Source organism: Leptosomus discolor, chromosome 3 (genome assembly GCF_034619465.1).
Source record: "Leptosomus discolor isolate bLepDis1 chromosome 3, bLepDis1.hap2, whole genome shotgun sequence".
Taxonomy (NCBI): Eukaryota; Metazoa; Chordata; class Aves; order Leptosomiformes; family Leptosomidae; genus Leptosomus; species Leptosomus discolor.
Genome location: NC_141393.1, coordinates 71,134,891 through 71,154,419, shown reverse-complemented (window position 1 = coordinate 71,154,419; position 19,529 = coordinate 71,134,891). Strand labels below are relative to the sequence as shown.

Genomic DNA, 19,529 nt, shown 5'->3' with positions numbered 1-19,529 from the left:
AGGAGGGAGGCGGGCGGCCCTGTTTTCCCTTCTCTCCCTCTCCTGGGTGGCGGTGATGGCGACGTACGTGAGCGAGCTGGAGGCGGCCAAAAAGAGCCTGAGCGAGGCACTGGGCGAGAATGTGAAGCAGTGAGTGTGGAGGGCGAAGCCGAGGCGCGCTGGGGGCGTCCAGCTGGGCCTGGGAGGGCGGCGCTGGCCGGGCCCGGGTGCTGCGAGGCCCGTTCATCTTCTCCCGGCCTTCAAAGGGCCGCGCGTTTGTACCGTGTCTGTGTGGGGGTCTCAGCGCTGGCCTGGCCTCGAGCTCCTTTGCGCTGGTGGGGGATCAGCGCTTTTCGGTTGGTGTCTTCACCTTCCCCGCTCTTCCCTAGGTACTGGGCCAACTTGAAGCTCTGGTTCAAGCAAAAGATCAGTAAGGAGGAGTTTGACCTGGAAGCACGCAGGCTTCTCACGCAAGACAATGGTAAAAAGCCATCTTGTGTTTGTTTTTCTGCCGGCTCTAATGCTGCCTTGCCCCTGCCACGTCTGGGGGAGCTCCTCCCTGCTGCGCGTTGCTTCCCGAACAGGGAAATAGCTGTGAGGGAAGTAAGAATGGCCAGGGCTCCGGTGGCAATAGAGTTAAGAAAGTGGGAGGTGCCCTGGCCTGCAGGGGGAAGTCCCTTTGTGGCCTCGGTACTGACAGGCAGTCTGACCTTGTGTACATAGGGTAAAATGCTGTCCCAGCAACCAAGAAACCGTTTTTTATTTTTGTATCACCTTTCCATACTGCACTGTCCCTTTGTTTGGGACTGTACTGATGGTGTGGCTGAAGTGAGGGAGGGAACACCCGAATTCACCAAGGTGGTTTTGCGTCAGGCAGATCTCCTTCACGGCCTTTGGGGCTGGGAGATTTTAGCCCTGAAGGGTCACATTCTGGCCTGCAAATGTTAGTGGGCATTGCTGAGAGCATTGTGGGGGCTCCTGACTTCCACATTTGTGATCCCTGTGGGGAAGGGCAGGGGGTTTGGTGTTCGGGCTTAAAAAGGGTCCTGTAACCGTCTGACCCTGCTTATGAAGTTCATCTTTGCGCCTTCTAACGTGTAATTGCTGTGTTCCGTTAACCCTTTTGCAAGGAAGTTGCGTTTTATCTAGAACCTGTTTGGCTTAACTTCAGCTTCCTGGGGCTGGCTCTTACTGGTCCTTTTCTAGCAAAACCAAAAGCCCTGCTACCAGAAGTCTCTGTGTGGCAGGAGGGTCATCTGATCCTCCTCTGACGGGCTCAATAAACCAGATGTTTTGTGTTGTGTGCTGTAGGGCTTGATTTGTGTGTGTGTTGCACACTGAGAAGTGACCTAACTTGTGTAGTATCCTTTTTGTTAGTGTGGGAGTAGCAGATTCTGGGTCCAGTAGAAGAAAACTCTCAAAAACCCCTCAAATTGGAAGTTGTGCCTATGTAACTAAGCACGTGGCATGACTGGAAAGGCATAAAGGCATAGCGAGCTACTTTAAGATTGCTTTGAGGGGGTGCCTCTGGGCACTGACGTGTTGCTAATGACCTGTCTGTCTTTACACAGTCCACTCTCACAACGATTTTCTCCTGGCTATTCTTACCCGATGCCAGATCTTGGTTTCTGCACCAGGTAAGTCACGAGAAGCCCCATTGAAAGCAATCGGGTAGAAATGCTTTGCCATGTGTGTGTTTGGTGGGGTTTGTACAAACCACTCCAATTTTCTGACCCTTAATATTCATGGGTTTTGCCACACAGGCAAAAGAGTAGCAAAGTAGTGATCCGGCTGATTTCAGCAGAGATGCTTTTATAAATAAGCCATGTGTGCTTGATTAGAGGCTAATGCTGGATTGCTGTGTGCAGTAAACTGGTTTGATTTCTGGATTGGGGGTGTGCTGTGAGATGAAATGTAAAGGAAGATGCTGCTTTGTTTTTGATCTTTGTTTACTGTTTCCTCTCTCTTCTGAACTTGGTGATCCTCTTTGTTCTCTCTGCTGGCGATATCATTTTGGGGGGCTGGATATTCATGGCTGATCTTGAAGTCAAGTATGTATCTGATAGAAAAATACTTACTGGGAATGTTTACAGTGAGTCTTGATTGAGCTCTAGCGAATTAACCCAACGTTCTGCAGGTAGTTAACCTTTTAACTTTCTAAGCATTTAGAATGGATGTCATCAGGGTTGCAAGATGTGTTTTGTTTGGTCTTCGAAAGAACTCTCAATCCAGACATCTGATGGGAAGGACAGTTGAGCTGCAATTCAAGATAATGAAACTGTTGTGTAGTAAGTGAGAGAAAATTGTTACAGCTCTGATGGTCTTAGACTTGAGAGATGAGGTTTTTTGAGAGGAGAGAATGCTTGTTATTAGGGTACCTGATGTAGCTAGAGGAGAGAAAACATGCAAAATTTTTGGATACCGAGAGCTTTTTATGTGGTAGCTGGTCCTTAGCTGTACCAGCTGTGCTAATTAAATGCTAACCTCCTCCATCTCCAAACTTGCTTCATTTGCTCTTGAACTTTATGACACCTTTTGAGTTCCATACTCGTCCTCTTTTAGTGGTGTGCACTCATGTAATTCAGAAGACTTATGTCTAAATCTTTCTGCTCCTTGCTTTTTGACTTAGAGTACTTACAGCTGGGTTAAAAAAAGAAGGCACAGGAGCAATGATTCCCCTGTGAGTATGAACTGAAGTAGCTGAGTCTCTAAATTAGGAGGGGGAGAAAGGGAGTACCTGTGGTCTCTGAGCTCAGCACTGAGCTGATGCGTGTTGAGTAGAGATCATAGCTCAGAGGTCTTGCTTCTGAGTGGCAGTAGTCAAGGTAGAACCCATCACTGTGCGAGTGAAATTGGGGTTGTTTAATCCTGTATGCACCACTGTGCTTAACTGTGTTGAATTGAATTTGTCTCTTTATCCAGTCCCTTAGTCTTGCGCAGCATTTCTGCAGCTCCCCAGTCAGGCTTCATCTCCCCTGTGGCTTGAACAGCTCAAATTTGCCTGAAAACTCTACCAGGTCCCCAGTGTACCCCCTTTTTCAAGGCTGCCTAGGAATGTGTTAAAAGTATGAGCCACAGCACACAGCAGTGTGGCGCTCCATAGGTGCCTTCCATGTGCTCTTTATTTCCTGCCTGACCTTTTTTTAATTTCAAGTCCTTGCGAGGACTACTTCTCTTGTTCCGTTGAAGCTCACTCTCCCTGAGAGCCCTCAAAGAACCCTTTGTAGTGCTTCAGCAGGTCAGTGACAGTATGAAATGGAGCACTGGCTGACCAGCTACCTTACCAATTGCTGACCAGCTGGTCACCTCCAGTGCTTTCAGGCAGGCTTTTGTTGGCTCTGTGTCCACAGATCTGCATAAGCCAGCTTGAAAAAAAAACCCGATCAGTTTGATCATGTGTGTGTTCTTAAAGGCATGGTTTAGTGCTCTGCAGTTAACAGTATGTATTGCTGGTCCCTTCTAGAGTCTCTGTCTTGCTCTCCTCAGGTCAGTGCAGAGTCGCTCAATGATTCTGGAGCTAATCTGAACTGAGATACCTCTTTCTGGGCCACTGACTGGTGCATCTATTACACATGCATTTTACTTGCCAGTCTGCTGTGTGTAGCGTAGTGGATTGTACATGCAAGCCCAGGAAAGTGCAGTGTGAGTGGAATACTAGATGTTATGTCTAGATTTTGTTTTCTGCCCCTAGATGCCAGTCTGACACCTGCTAGGTTTTGTTGCTTTTTCCTTTTTTTTTTTTCTTTTTTCACCATGTAAGAATGGAAAGCTAACAGGTGTTTGTCTCCACCGCTGTCTCTTGGGTAGAAGGTGTTTACTTCATGATTCATGGAAACAAGTAACGTTAAAGAGGTGTGCTTGATGCACTTGGCATGTCATCACAAGGGTTACTGGTGCATGTACTTTCCACTCTGATGTGAGACACAAGGGGAAAAGAACCATCTTTAAAAGCTATTTTGTGTTAAAAATAAATCATGTGGTCAGTGTTAAAAGTGTACTTGATATTGTGGCATTTGGAATAGGAAACCTCGGGGAAGGTATTTTTAAGGAGTGATTATAATGTATGTTGAACCATGTGAACAGACCCATCTGATCCAAATTTTGCTGCCTCTGGTAGTACTGGTTCCACCTGGGCTTATAGGGGAACATTGGGTGAATGTGACCCCTTGTGAGAATGCTTTCCATTCCCCCTCTGTGCTTAGGCTGTGGGCGTGTGAACTTCAAATCCCAATTCAACAGCCTGTGTGGCACAGGATGGTTAGGAGTTGGTGGTGGAGAGGGAGGGAAGTTCATTTCTATTCCAATGTGAAGAATGGCCAGTTGCTTTAATTCCTGCTGAGTGCCCGCTGAGGGCACAGCAGGGTCCTGGGCAATCCTAATCTGACTTCTCTGCCCTTTTTAAAAATGAGTTGCTCCCTCTGGTAGCCACACTTGTAAAGTCACTTATAAATAATTGAGTGGCACCCAGCTGTAACATAGCTGGGAAGCTGTGAAAGTGCCTGAAGAGAGGAACTTCCCAGAAACATGCTATCCAAAATACTAGAGTGTGCCTTAATGATGATTTTAAGTTGGGTGTACTAGCCTGAGCAGTGTGGCACACTTCCCATTAAAAGAAAATTGTTTTCTTTGGTATTCTCTTTTTACCAATATTTTCAAAGTGCTTTTCTGAATTTTTTTATGTCTGGCTTTTTTTTTCCCCCAGAAATTCCATCAAGTGGAACTCCAGTTTAAAGCCTTTCTTAACCTTGAGTGGACTTGGTCACTAAGCTTATCTTGTTTGTTGGATGATTGCAAGACATCAAGCTAGCAAAGTTTCTTGAGTTAATACATATCTCACTTGAACTGTTACCTCCCTCCTTAGCGAAATGTTAACAATAAAACTGAGGCAATTGTAAGCACTTGAGGTAGTGAGGTAAGGATTTAATTTATTTATAGTAATCTGGAGCCAAGTAAGAGATGTTTCAGTGAATTAAAACTCTTGCCAGGATAGCGGGAGTGTTTTATTATATCAGGATTGCCCACAGGCTTTGCTTGAAGGGCTGTCAACTGTGAGACGGGCTCAAGTTGCTTGTGTTCCACTTCCCTCCAGATAGCTGGGAAGGGAGGAGAAGAAAGAAAATGAGAGTGTGAGTTGTTGACAGAGGAAGGTCATCAGAATGTATTTGACTAAACCCTTGTCCCTGCAAGAAGATTAAAAAACCCAAACAACCCCCCCCCCAACAACAACAACAACAACAAAAAAAACCCAACCAAAAACCCAAACAAACAAAACCAAACCAAAAAACCCAAACCAAAACTGAAAATCAAATAAACGATGGTGGGAAAAGGCATGTTTCTTGTGACTGGCTGCTGTTGTCTGTTGTGACTTTCTCTGTCTTTGTCCTTTCCTCCTGCACGGTGCTGGTGCTGCAGTCAGGAAACCTGACACGGGCTGGCTGGTGCCATCAGTGCAGAGAGATGGCAGCTCTTAGAAGAACATTCTTATCTGTTGCTCATCTTTGAAGGCCTATCAGCAGCCATTGCTGTGGCTTGTTAACGTCTAAGTCTCTTGCTAGCAAGATTAAATAAAACCTGCTAACGTGTTTCTGAAGTTTCACGCCTGAGCCAACCCAGCCTTGTTATTTGTGGCCAGGAAGGCAAGTACTGGTTTTCTTAGAATGCTTATGGGAAATTTTGCTTTCTTCATCTACTGCAAGTCAGGCTTGGTAATATGAAAACTGGGAAAAGGAGCCAGAGAAATTCTTCTCTCGGCTTGTTACAACAGGGAATAGGAGATAGTATCTCACATTTTCCTTGTTCTAAGCTAAGTCTGACTAATTTTTTTGTTAAACGTGCAGGTTGAGATTCAATTAAGTTGCATCTTTAAGACCTACTGTCAAAGCCTAAAAATTTAGTTACTGTTTAGTTTAGAAGTTACTATGTTATCTTTGTAAAATAAGGCCTTTTAAAAATTCAGGCTCTGCTATAATCTGTTCATCTGTAATACTTTGTCAGATAAAAGGATGTTTGCTGTTTGTGTCTCCATCCGTTCCACTTGCTCTGTCCCTGCTTGGTGGCACAGTTAGCCAAGGATCCTATTGTCAGTAAGGCTGCGGAGGAGCTGTGTGAGACTTGGGAGAGGGAGGAAGGGCCTGAGCTGGGTGTGACATTGCAAGCTAGACATGTGCTTTTATTGAAAGCTTTGAAATGGGCCAGGTAATTTCTGTGTCTAACACACCTGTTGTTACCCCCCCCAAGAGGTCTGACCTGCTACCCTATGGAGGAGAGGAGGAGAAAGAAAGGGCTCATCTGTAAAGAGCAAAACATTTTGTGAGAGAAGTAGCATTATTTTGACAGACCCTAAGGTGGCAAGTCGTGAGATCTTGATGAGGGCAAGAGTGGTCCTTGAGACAACTGTCCGCGGTGCCGTCCCACACCCTGTTGTTAGAGCTTCTACTGTAATGTTGCAGTGATGAGCAGTGACACCAGCTTTATGATTTTTGGAGGGTGTTTATTTATTAGCTTTTCATTTCCTATAATTGACCAGTGGATTTTGACATCAGTTTGTTGCAGACTATTGTTTTTTACCTTGCTATAGGGTGTAGCTAAACTTTTTAGTAACTTTTTTTCCTAGGGAGAATATGCTATCTTTGTGTGTGTGTAGGTTGTTTTTTTTAACCCCTCCTTAGCAGCTGACTGTTCAGAAACTTCACCTGAGTCCTCTGGTTTGGCCTAATTGTTAAAGTCACGTTTTAGAAGGTTTGTTTTCCATGGCTGAGGGCACTGTGCTTGTGCTTCAGCCATGAGCGTGGGAAGTTCCTCATAGCAAAGGACTTCCAGCCAGCCTCATTGCCTGTAAATGGGGCTGTAGTATAACTGTATGTATGAATTCCTGATTTCAGCAAATTAAATATAGTTGCGAGAGCCAGAGGTAAATGTGCAGGCTGGCATGAAGCTGGTGTTAAGCTGTGGCAGCCTGTGGTTACAGGGGAGAACCAAACTGGGTGTTTGTCAGTACTTGGTGAATGTGCCTGAGGCTGGCCAAGTCGTGGATGGCGAGGTGTGGGATGGCTGCTGTTGCTTCTAGCCCGTTTCTAGAGGAAATGGCAAATGCTGGCTCAGGTGCAGCCAGGGGATGTCTGAGGCATTGCCGTGCTGTCAGCACCACCTGGCAGCAGAGCTCCAGCCTCCGCTTTGGAGGCAACCAGAGTGCCTCTAGAGCTGGGTTGTCCAAGCCCCCTGGAGGTGGGCAGGGACCCTGGCAGAAGGCACACTCTGCTCCGAAGGAAAAAGGGTGCTTTGCTCGCTGTGCAAAACCAAGAGAGTAGGATACTGGTGACGCACAGCAGAGGCTGCCTCTGTAGCCACGAGAGGGCTGTCCAGTCTTTGGGTTGCACTTGCTCACTGTCAGCAAGCACATGCACATCCAATGCGAGGGTGTCTAAAGCCCCAGTGTACTCACAGGAATTGTGCACAGGCCCTGTAAACCTGTTGGTGGGAAATCTGCTAGGCTGTTCTTGCCAGGAGCTGTGTGGTGATCAGGATGTGGTTTGGCCTGCTGTAGGCGTAGCTGTCGAACAGCATGCAGTGGACTTTTGAGCCGTCTCCTCAAGGTGATGTGGCCAAATGTATTTATTTATTGGGATTACACAGTAATCTTTTTCAGCTGCCAGTTCTGGTCAGTCACAAGCTTGTTGCTCATGTTGATGTTGTCCTGCTCCTGGGCTCAGCGGCCTCTGCAGTTCTTCCTCCTGCCCCCCTCCCAGTTTCCCTCGGTGTAACAGGAACAGTCAGCCATGATATTTAACAAGGGTCTGAGACAAAGCTTGCTAAAGCTGGTTGGGAACTGTAAAGGTAGATGCAGTGAGTCAGACCACTTGATCCTGCTGACTAGCATCTGACCTAATCCGGGAGTTGGTGGGAGGAATCCCTCTCCAAGCAAGCTCCTGTCATCCTCCTGATACAAGTGGCTTGTTCCTTCCTTGTGGTTTTCCTTGGAGGCTGTGCTCATTTCTCTTCTTCCGCCATGGGTTTTTGTGTGGTGTGTGGCCAGAAATTTATACTGAAGTAGTAGGTCATGAGTGAGTCAAGCTAAGCAGTGGGCTGACAAAGGAAGGGAAAGCATTCCCTCCCGAGGAGTCCTTCCTCTGGGGCCGTGGCTGTTGATTTTGGGTTTAAGGCTTAGCTGGGAGCCAAATATGAAGGGTTTTCCTGTGTGAACAGTTTCGTCCTGGCCCTGAGTCAGGAATACCTGTTGAGTGGAGGTTTTTTTTTTCTTTTCAATTTGTAGAAGGTGCTGGGTCTCTGCCATGGCCAGGTGGCTCTGCAACTAAACCTGGAAAACCCAAAGGAAAGAAAAAGATTTCTTCGGTTCGACAAAAGTTTGATGTAAGTGTCCACGGTCAAATGGTTGTGGCTCTCTGACATTCTGTTGGGGGTGAAGAGCTCTGCACAGCGTGTAGTATCTGTTACTACCGGGATGGTAAAAGTCCAACATGTGCGATGATATATGTTGTATTTGTTTTGAGTTCTGAACTGGTGCAAGAGCTGGGGGGTGCTCTCGTGGAAGCTTCTTGGGAGAGAGGCTATGGTGTGACCTGGCTTTGTTAGACACCAGAGAATCCGTGGAAGAACAGCTAAATGTCGAAGTTGCAAAAGCCTGTATTCCAGGAACCTGGAGTAACTTTACCTCTATGGTTACTGCAGTAATGCTCGGGCAGGCCTTTCATAGTCTCCTTCACCTTTCACATTCTCTGTAATACCTTGTTCATTTCACACATCTGCTGAATTCCTGAAGCCACAGTAATTTCCTCTTTTATTCAGGCAGTCGGACAGAATTCTGTGACTGTATGATCCCCTCCACAGGACTCTGCAATCCAGAGCGTTGGAATTAGGACGTTCCTTGGGTGGAATGTTTTTTAGATGATCAAGTGGTTTCAGAATTGAAAATGCTTTGCAAAGATGCTGTCTTCTGGTAGGTGGCAGAGAAACCATAAGATCCAGTTCACTTTGCAGTAAAGGCTGTACAGCCATCTGGTACTGTCACATATCTGTTCTACGGTTGTTTCTGTGCTGCCAGACCAGTGTGGAGGGGCCCTTGTGTGAAGGAGGATCGGGATGGGGCACTGTCTTCCACCGGCAGGGTTTGATAAGACAGTTCAAACAGAATTGACAGTTTGTTGAAAGGGTGAGTGTCTGTCTTACTGAGCCAGATTTATCAGGTGTCTGAGCACATCGTGATCCGGTTCAGTTCTCTGACAAGGCAGAAAACTAACCAAGAAAAAAAACGCCCCAAACCCCGAGTTTTTCTTGCTGGTTTATTCAGCTGGATCAGCATTCCTTGCGGTTGGATGAATGCCAGAGCCAGTGCAAAGGAAGAAGGGACTGGGGATGGGGGGGAAGGGTGGGTATGTGAAACCTCTGTGAGGTTAGCTTGGGTCAGCTGAGATGCATACTCCCCTCCTAGGGACTGTAATTAGGCACTCTGGGTGTGCTTCAGACTAGTGTTTTCAAGGGGTGTGAGTCCAGCTGAAGGCTTGTATTTAGAAACTGCTGAAATACTTTGCAGTGTTCACAGTTGCGACACGAATTCTGATGGCAGTCCGTTATCTTGGTTGTAAAACTTCACTGTAACTTTTCAGTAGCAAGAGAGGAGAGTTTGAGAAGCAAGTCATGATGTAGTGAAGTCTTGGAATTTGGTTTACTTGAATACCCCTATGTTACACCATGTTTCTAGTGTGTGTTTATACACGTGTTTCTGGAATACTTGGTAGTAAGTATGGTATGAAGTGTATGTTGTGATTAATGGGCTCGTCTGTTACTAGTGGAATTCCCAAGTAGTTGAACTTGAAGTGCCTTGATGTTTCCTTCACTGGTCAGAATAACAGCTGTGAATGACCACTGGTTCATTCCAATTGGCTTCAGTTCTCCCAAACCACGTTCCTCATAAGAGTTGATTACACTTTGAAGGTCTTTTTTTTTTTTTTTTTTTCCAGGCATTCAAAGCATGTAGCTTTCCTGTAATGAAAGCATAAATCTTCAGAATTGCAGAGAGGGAAACTGGCTTTCACATCATTAGTGGGTGGATTGTTTTTTCACTCTGAGTTAAATGCCACACTGTCCTTTTAATAAAGCAGCCCCCCTTCCTCTCCTGAGACTAAGATGTGAGAAATCCACTTTGCTGTATAGTCATTGTTTGTATTTGAAGTATGTGTTTGCTTTGGTGCACTGTAAGAGCCTTGGCAGCAGCCTTCATTCCAGAGCCACTGGATTTGTGGCTTGGAGAGTTGAGGGACAGGAGTGGTGGGAGGACTTGACGAACCAGGGCTGTGTTGTTCCCTTGTGGGTTGAGGCTGGGCCAAAAACATGTCTGGGCTCAAGGGCCAGTCATTCCCATCTTTTCCCTACCTTGCCTGGGGACTGAGACTTCCTGGGAGCCACTACAAGCACTTGGAGCTTAAGACACCTGTGCAGCAATAAAATTGTACTGCAATACATGCAGCCTGGGAAATGGGGTTGCCACCCTCTGGTATGAATTCCTGTTCTGTAATAGCTTTTTTTTTTTCCTAAATAACTGAGTCAGTCCTGAAAAATAGCTGTAATCCATCTTGGAATCAGTGTCTGCTTAGTAACACAGCTCTGCCTAGAGTACTGAAAGTGCATGGGGAGACTAGAGTATGAAGTTCAGAACTGGAATTTGGCTAAGTTGTTGCATTTAAAACTTTTAAAGAAATTAAGAATCACTTAAGCATACAAGCTTAGGATAATGGTTTTTAATCTCAGTGGAAACTGTACAGTTAGTAAGTAAAATACACCCTTCTGTACAAGAAATGACTAAATAAACGAGAACTCCTCAGCATAGGAGGTGACAGAGATGTGAAAGTTCATAAAATCATCACTAGTCTGGATAGTGTGAACAGATAAAAGGGACAATGGCTGACTGTATTTGAGACTTACAAAAGAATCAAATGAATCTAACAGGTGGGAAATAGAGCAAACCATGACTATTCATGTGGTGTGTTGTTACACTGTAGAATTTCTTGCTGCAGGATGTTGTGGATACTCAAAGTTTAGGTGGTTCATGGTGCTGCTGGACAAGTTCATGGGCTGCTTAATAAAAGGACACCAATACTGACTCAGAAATTTCTTCAGTCACAAATGGTTGGGGGTCGGGAGAGTATCCTGGGGATGAATATCACTCTGCTTGTCCTACTGCAATACATTTTTATAGGTGTTTGCTTTCCAATTGGAGAAGGGATGTTTAGCTTGATGAACCAAAGGGTCTGATGACTATTTATCATCTTATGCTCTAATGTTCGTAACAGCACCGCTTCCAGCCTCAGAATCCACTGTCTGGAGCCCAGCAATTTGTGGCAAAGGATCCTCAGGAGGATGACGATTTGAAGCTCTGTTCTCATACCATGATGCTTCCTACACGTGGCCAGTTAGAAGGAAGGATGATCGTGACTGCGTATGAGCACGGGCTAGACAATGTCACAGAGGAGGCAGTGACTGCGGTTGTTTATGCTGTGGAGGTGAGACTGGGCTGGGCAGCAGTGGTCGTCTCATTATACCAGCAGCCGCAGGCTCTGTGTGCAGTATGGGGTAGCATCCCTCAGCTGGGAGGGGAAACCTGCTTCTCTGGTTGCCTATTTGCCTCTGGAGGAGTAAGATAAGAATCAAGAGGCTTCCAGATTTGTGGCATCATAGATGTGAAGTCTTGGATTTCTGCCTGCCTGCTAGTGTTAATTTTGAAGTACTTGCATATGAAGAACTTGGGCATGCTTAGGTAGGTGTTTTGGAAAATGCTGTTCCTGTCACTTAGAAGTAGGGACAGAACGGGAGCTCCAGTTTAAACAGCTCTATAAAAAACCTGTCTTTTACAGGCACAAGTGTCTGGTATGGAAGTGACAGAATTGGGTAATATCTGCAGGTGAAGTGCCTGCTGTTGCTGGTTTTGGCTGTCAGTGGTGATTGCATGACACTAATGCACCACTGACATGGTGCATTAACATTACATTACGTGGAATGACTCAGCCATTACTTGGAGCATTGATGTGTAGGTAGTTTTCTGGAGACAGTATGTGGAGGCCGACCTGAACTCCCCAATCTGGGAGGGAGGCCAGATTAAGGAGGAGTTGTCTTTTCAGACAGTTGCTTCTCCAGCACATTCCAGGCAACTGAACAGTCTGAAAAAGAGGAGTGAGTGGCTTTTCGCTGTAGTTTTAGGGCCAGTATTTCAGTACAAGTGTAACACCTAGTGCTAATTATGAAGTCTCTTAACCCTTTATCAAAGGGATCAGAGGTTGGGAATTTCCTAGCATTTAAGAAACCTCTTTGACATTTGAAGCAGCTCATCACATGTTAAAGTACAGTTCATAGGCTAATGCATACAGTACTTGCACAGTTCCGTGTTCTCTGTATCCAGCTGTATCGGATAATGAAAACATACTGTAACTTGTCCAGATCTTGGTGCCCTTACATCTTTACGTCCTTATGGTCATAGCAGTGCTACTTCTGTCTTGACAATTGGTGAGGCAGTTCATAGCCATGGCTTGGCAGGGTGATAAGATTGTTTTTTGTTGCAGAACCACCTTAAGGATATTCTGACATCTGTGATATCCAGGCGGAAAGCCTATCGTCTGAGAGATGGCCATTTCAAGTATGCCTTCGGGAGCAATGTTAACCCTCAGCCATATCTGAAGAACAGCGTGGTTGCTTATAACAATCTAATTGAGTGGTAAGAAGCTGTCAGCACACTGCTAATTTCAAATGCAATTTGCTAGTCCTGAAGCTACTCCATGGTTCAGTTGCTCTTTTAACTTAGTAGAATCTGTTAATGATGGTGTTTAACTTTCACACACTGAGAAGATATCAGTACGGAGGACTGTATGGCTAAGCAGGGAGGGACAATATGGGGATTTCTCAGCAGCAGAGTTTAGAACAGTGTTAAGTCTCTCTTCCTTGTCTGGGCTTGTCCATTGATTTATGAAGGTGACCCCTGGCCCTCTGAATGTCCTCCATAATTACTGCTTTTTGGAAGCTGTAGTGAGTGACACAGGAATTCTGCTGCTCTCATGGAAACTGCCCCTGGGCAGGTGAGCCCTGCCTTTGTGGGGGCACCGCTGTTGTGCCATAGGAGTGAAATGTCGGTGAGGACCTGCAGGACGCTGCCCTCCTGTCATTTCCTGCATCCAAATGTATTTATGGTTCCTTGGCACGCCTTTCCAGTTAGCAGACCTTCAGGGTCTCGTTTTCCAAAGTCTCAATGTCAGACAGCTTGTGCTGTGCATCTGGCAGCTTGTGTGTATGAGAAGGCAGTTGTTTTTGTCTGTGGCAGCTTCTAGTGCTTGACAGGAGGCTGTGGGTGTGTTAAGATTTGATTGTAGTACTAGAAACGCTACAAATGCAATCTGCTCCGAACAACTCTGCCTAATGGCTAATGTCTCTCAATTTAGTGTTGTGGGTGCCTTAATTTTTATGCTGGGTAGAAACTATTGACTGTAAATAACAGAAGTTGCCCAATCGAGATCAGTTAAGCAGGTTTGAGGCATGTTGACGATCAGTTTGCGCTATTTCTATTAAATTGGGATTTTAAAGAGATTTTAATTACAGCTGAAATAATTCTGTGTATATAAGGGCTGACTCAACTGATACAGAAAAGCAAGCCCTAGGGCCAAGCCCCTACTCTGTGACTTCCAAAGCTGGTATTGTTTTCTTGAGTGGAAGGTTTTACTCCCTGCTCTGTCTACAGCTCTCCAACCTGTGTGACACCTTCTGCTGGTCAGAGTCTAGCTCCCCAGCCCCCGCCCGACGATGCTGAGCAGCAGGCAGCTCTACTCCTGGCATGCTCTGGAGACACCTTACCAGCATCCCTCCCGCCAGTGAACATGTACGACCTTTTTGAGGCATTACAGGTAAGCTGCTCAGGTTACACTGTCGTGTCATGGGCAGTGCTGTTCTGAGTACCAGCTACCAGTCTCAAATTTGGTTTATGTGCATGGAGGGGGATTTGATTTCTCCTCTTATGGTCTGTTTCCTTCTTTCCATCTCAAATTGAACGATTCTTTGGCTTTGACTTGTTCCCACTCTTAGGTAATGGTTAACATAGTCTGCTCACAGTTTAATGCCTGTTCTGCTCCCCTTGGTCAGAGAGTTGATGAGGAAAGCCCTGTCTCTTATAGCTACATAAGAAGGGTGAACTCTTCCTCTGTAGCAAGACTGCAGTGGTTATATCAGAACTGATCTAGACTAAGATTTTGACAGCAATGCAGAGAATGACTTGGCATGTTCCTTCTTACTCCTCATGCTCCACCTGGGTACTTAGAGGAATACTAGGTCCTGGCATGCAGGCTGCTGCAGTGGATTAGCTATCATCATCCCAATGCTGGGGAGGTTTCTAAGGTAGGCTGGATGAATCTTCCTGTGGAGATGTATGCCAGTGGTTTCCTCCCTCTCCAGCAGCTCTGGGGACATTCAGACTACTTTAAATGTCTAAAATTAGCTGTGAGAAATTCCCCCTTGATATCTGCTGTTGTGAACACTCCTTGGGATTTTGTCTCAAGGCTGTGGAGGCAGACTGTTCAATTAAGAGCTGTAGTCAAGCATTCTTCTCATGTGCTTAGTCAGATAGAGTTGTTGTTTGTAAGATTTTGATGATGAATTGTTGTTTGTCATTGCCAGAGCAAAATGACAGTTTCCTTACCATGCCCCACTCCCTTACAAAATGGTGTAACAGGTGGTTGTTCTGTGCTGACTGGTGTGGCTGTGCTGGCAAGTTGCAGCTCTGCCTGTGTGTGACAGCCTGCAGTCCTGCTCTGCAGGGCTGGCGCTCTGATCTTCCTGTAGTAGAGGGAGGTTATTCCATACGCAATATGGGGAAATGTGTATGAAAGTGTGAAACTTGTTGTCTAACGTGTATCTCCAGGTGCACAAAGAAGTTATTCCTGCGCACACCGTTTATGCTCTAAACATTGAGAGAATTGTCATGAAGCTCTGGCATCCAAACCACGAGGAGCTACAGCAGGATAAAATCCATCGCCAGCGCCTGGCAGCAAAGGAGGGCCTTCTACTCAGCTAGAGCTAGGCAGCCGTGTCAGGCCTGAGATGGCTACAGTGCTGTTCCTTGGACTTGACATCCAGATGCTTCTTACAAACATGTGTCAGCATTTCAAGGATGATGTAAGTTATGAGTCAACTTTTCCTATGGAAATATGACTGAGTTGTGGTACACTTTCTCTGCTTCCCCAGAGTCACATGCCATGGAGCACTTGCAGCAATCCCACTGAATTGGAAAGGAGAAACAAGAACTCTGTTTGCAAAGACTGTTTTTTAGGAAAAATAAATGTGAAGGTGGAAAGTGGTTTTAAGTAAGGTTTATTTGTGTTTTCTTTTGTGAGCATGGGGAATCTGCCTCCTTGCCCTCCCCTCTCAGGTAGTTTCCCTTCTGAGCTCAGTCTCCAGGGGCCTTGTCCTGCTTCTGTTGCAGCTGGTGAGATCCGTTTCCATTCATTTAACTGGAAACAGGGTGGGCTCTTGTGAAGTGAAGATGGGCAATTCTGTTAGTTGACATTGTTCCTCTTCTACCAGGGGGAACTTCTGATTAGAAACTTGGAGAATACAAGGCAACAAGGGAAAGGTCCTTTCTAGCCTGTCCTTTGAACTGTTTTGCATCACAAAACATGAAGTTGCACACTCATGTAAATATCATACTGGTTACCAAAATATGCAATAAAATCGAGGTTGTGAGTAATGTTTTCCTCCCAGCCTAGTCCTTGACTCACCCCTGTCTTGTAGTAGTTGTGACCAGATGTTCTAGGAGTTGTTGGACCTGTGACAAGAGGCAACCTCTGTGCCTGTCAGTACAGCTAACAATTTAGCCGTCCCTGAGGCAGGATAGCAACTCCCTAATACATATACCAAGTCACTGTCTTAGTGTTGCAGGCTCCTTGGATTTGCAGTGTGAACAAGATGTCTCGTATTACTCCGTCATAAAAATATGCAACCACACCTTTCCACGTGGGGAGGCATGCAGATCACTGTGTAAAAGGGAAAATTCCACCTGCTGTGATTCAGGTACTCCACTGTCTTTCTGAGTCAGCCGTGTGCTGCTTGGATGGTGAAGGGAACAGGCTTGCTATAACATGAGAACTCTATTAGAATGTCTTAATTACTGTATTACCTGCAACCACACCTTTGGACGTACCTGTTGAAGGATGGCTTGGCTTATTATGCCTCCAGATAGCAGAACTGAAACAGCTTCCTCTGGGGCAATATGAAAGGGGGAAGCTCATGGTTCCCCTCCATCATAGCTTTCCTGTGTTTGGGAAGTATTTGGATAGGAGAGCTGTCACCTTGCCCGAGCAGTTTCCTTCTCTGCTGCACCCCCAGGACTGAAGAGGAGGCAGGTCCCCCATGTTTCCTCCCAGTTGCAAAAAAGATAACTTACTTCCTTGATCCCCATGACTGTTCACGTTGGACCAGAGCTGCAGCGAGGGGCTGTCACTGTGTTCCTGGCTTTCCTGCATGCCCTTGTGGGATGTGCTGTGGAGTCCCCCAAGTCCATAGCAAGAGGCAGTGCCTGTGCAGATAGCAGTGGCTCTCATCATGAGAAGACCGCTTCAGGAGTTTGAAGAAACCGGGAAAGGCAACAACAGAGAACTACAGCAGTGCCTGGCAGGATGAGAGAAGTTGTACTTAGTAGGTCATGTCTCTTGAGGTATGGCAGTGTATGGTTAAGAGGGGTGTGGGAGAGAGGAGATGGAAGATTTCTTTTGGTCCCTTTCTCTCAACTACCATTCTTTCTGTATTTAAGCCTACATAGCTGTTCAGAGTTGAGCCTTAGCTTAAAGGTTGACCCCAGTGGCTTTTACGTGACAGTTTTTAAAAGTGACATTGAACCTGAGTAACTGTATGTGGTGAGATCATAAAGTCACCCAAAGTACGGACTCTGGGGTGTGGGAGGGGGATTTCCCAGGTAATTGTTATGCTTCTGGTGTAAAATGAAAGCATTAAGTTTGTTTGCTAGAAACTTTGGGGCAGCTCTGAGGATTTCAGATCTGAAGAAAGCACGCAGCCTCCGACGGCATCACAAGTAAGTTCTGAAACAAAATACTAAGTAAGGCACAAGAAGCGCCTCTCTCTTGTCTTTGCATGTGCTAGGGGGAAGGCTTTGCAGACAGAACCTGATGTCCTGAAGAGCTGAGTCGTCTATTCCACACTAAAAAAAAGTGGGTTATTTGGGACACCTGCTAGACAACAAAGCCTTGCATAAGGAAATCCTGTCAGCCCCATTTTGCAGATCGGAAAACTGAAACGCACATGTTCTCAAGGCGCTTTCCCACAAAGTGTGAGATCTTGTCGCAAGTGGTGCTTCACAGACTTCTGGGGTAATGTAGGGAAGGGACATCTGGAAGCATTTTTGTCCACCCCCTGCTGAAAGAAGGGCTAAATTCAAAGTTAGAGAAAGTTGTTTGACTCAGAGGTGAGACCAGACAAGTGGTGGCATTTCCTGTTCCAGAGCTTGACCATGGTGATGGTTTTTCTTGCATCTCATCAGAATTTCTCATGTGCCTGTTGCCTTTCAGCTTTTTTTGTGTGTCTGTGGGTCTCCATCAGCAGATAACAGTAAGATCTCTGTTTTGCCTTCTCCAGGCTGAACAAACCTGACTCTCACCTTCTTACACTGTGTGCTCCAGCCCAAACCATCTTGATAGCCTCTGCTGAACTTGCTCTGGTATGGCACTGTCCTTGTGCTGGGGAACCCAAACTGGACCTAGCTCTCCAGACGGCCTCCTGAGCGCTGAGCAGAGATTCAGCATCCCTCTGCTTGCCCTGCTGGCTGTGCTCCTGCTAGCAGTTGGCCTTTGCTGCATGGGTGCACTTCTGACTCCTGGGTTACTTGTCCACCCACACTTCCAGGTCCTCTCCTGCAAAGCTGCTTTCTTGACTGTTGTCTCCAGCCTGTTCTGCTGCAGGGGGTTACTCCATCCCAGTGGCAGGGCTGTGCATTTGCCATGGAACTTCTTGAGGTTCCTCTCAGCCTATGTCTCCAACCTGTCTAGGTCCCTCTGAATAGCAGCTTTGCCCTTCAGTGTATGGACCACTCCTCCCAGTTTGGCGTCATCTGCAGACTTGCTGCCCATATGCTGCATCATCCAGGTCAGTTGCAAAGATACCAAAGCATAAGAAGCCCCAGTGTTGATTCCAAAGTGTTGGTTCCAGTATTGAGCACCACTAGTAACCAACAGTGAGCTGGACTCTGAATTGCTGACTACTGCTCTTGGAGACCTGCCCTGAGAGCAGGGTGATGGTACTGATACATATTGCTGTTAGCCTGGTGGCTTTCACTGTGATGTGATACTTGTCTGTCTCTGCTACAGTAACCAGCTCTCTAAAATGAGTAAGATTGCTGAATTTTGAAGCAGCAGCTCAAGGTAGCACTGAAATTAGTTTGGAAGGGTCTATCTTCTGCCCCAAGAACCTACCAGGTCTATGGCAAGCTGAGCTTGACCAAAACTGTTCTCGACACATTAGCTGAAAAACTTAGTGGAAGCTTTCAGAGTTATCTTTGGCACCCTGTTGTGCTGTTTAGCAGTCTTCACTACTGAAGGCTTCTTCTGCAGTCCTGTGCCTCTTGCTGCAGCTTAGGCCTAAAACTTGTTATATTCACCACAGAGTATTGTATGGAAAGACAGAAGGGAAGGAATAAGACATCATCTGTCATTTCTCCAACAGTGAGAACTGCATCTTCTTAATCCAGTAGGAACTGTGCAATGTACTGAAAGTTGCCACTGGGGAGCTTCTAGTGTTTCTAGCTGCAATTTCTAGATTTGCAGTGGAAAACCATTAGCCACCACATGAAGATGGGGAGAAAAGTGCTTGAGCGCTTCACTGGGCATGCTTCATGGCCTGAGTTTGGGTGAAGATGGCCATGTGATCTCAGAATGTGGTCAATGCCCCTGGGGGTGTAGGATGCAGAAAGAAAATATCTTATTTTCACTTTTTAGACAGTTCCAGCTTCAGTCTGATCAAGCCTGTCCAGTTGGGTGCCAAGGAGGATTCTGGAGATGTGAATGTAGACCTCCTCAACACCCCCAAATAGACAGACTTGCTCTCAAGACTGGAAGATGATTCTCATTGCTGGTTCACAGCAGAAACCTGGAGCATAGCACTTGCTATCAAACATGCACTGCGCTGCCTTTCTCTTGGCTTAACTGCTCATATATCCCCTCCCAGCCTTCCCACTCTTCTTCTGCAGCTGAGATGGACTTCTTTTGGTTATTGCCCCAGTTGTTCCTTCCTAGCAGAAAATCCCCCTGTTGTCAGAAGCTGGGGTTGGGCTTGATGGAAAGGGTGGCTCTGCCTTTTGAGGGCCAGAAACTGTGTGCAGCAGTGCCTAAAAATGCAGATTCTGGTTTCTCAATAGAGAAAAATTTAAACTAGTGACTTTGTATCACGTCCCTCCTATTTGACCTCTAGGAAACTTCTGGCAAAAAGAGGAAAATGAGGAAATGAGACTGCTTGCACTTAAGAAGAAACCACACATGCTGCATTTGTGTCCTTGACAGCGA

At 46.1% G+C, this 19,529-nt stretch overlaps 1 protein-coding gene across 1 annotated transcript; it reads left to right on the top strand.

Moving 5' to 3' along the window:
• The first annotated feature begins 4 nt into the window (after nucleotides 1-4).
• Nucleotides 5-15,326, top strand: TADA1 (transcriptional adaptor 1). The gene is made up of 8 exons (XM_009952414.2): nucleotides 5-129; nucleotides 369-460; nucleotides 1,551-1,616; nucleotides 8,249-8,346; nucleotides 11,283-11,492; nucleotides 12,546-12,697; nucleotides 13,712-13,874; nucleotides 14,885-15,326. Exons 1-8 carry the CDS (start codon nucleotides 56-58, stop codon nucleotides 15,035-15,037), a joined length of 1,008 nt encoding a protein of 335 aa, XP_009950716.1. The 5' UTR covers nucleotides 5-55; the 3' UTR covers nucleotides 15,038-15,326.
• The last annotated feature ends 4,203 nt before the right edge of the window (nucleotides 15,327-19,529 follow it).

Bases quoted from the DNA above. Each gene is read 5' to 3' on its own strand.
- TADA1 (XM_009952414.2), top strand. From the start codon at position 56: ATGGCGACGTACGTGAGCGAGCTGGAGGCGGCCAAAAAGAGCCTGAGC. The intron at 8,347-11,282 runs GTAAGTGTCCAC...TGTTCGTAACAG, and splicing joins CGGTTCGACAAAAGTTTGAT to CACCGCTTCCAGCCTCAGAA. The intron at 12,698-13,711 runs GTAAGAAGCTGT...CTCTGTCTACAG, and splicing joins TATAACAATCTAATTGAGTG to CTCTCCAACCTGTGTGACAC.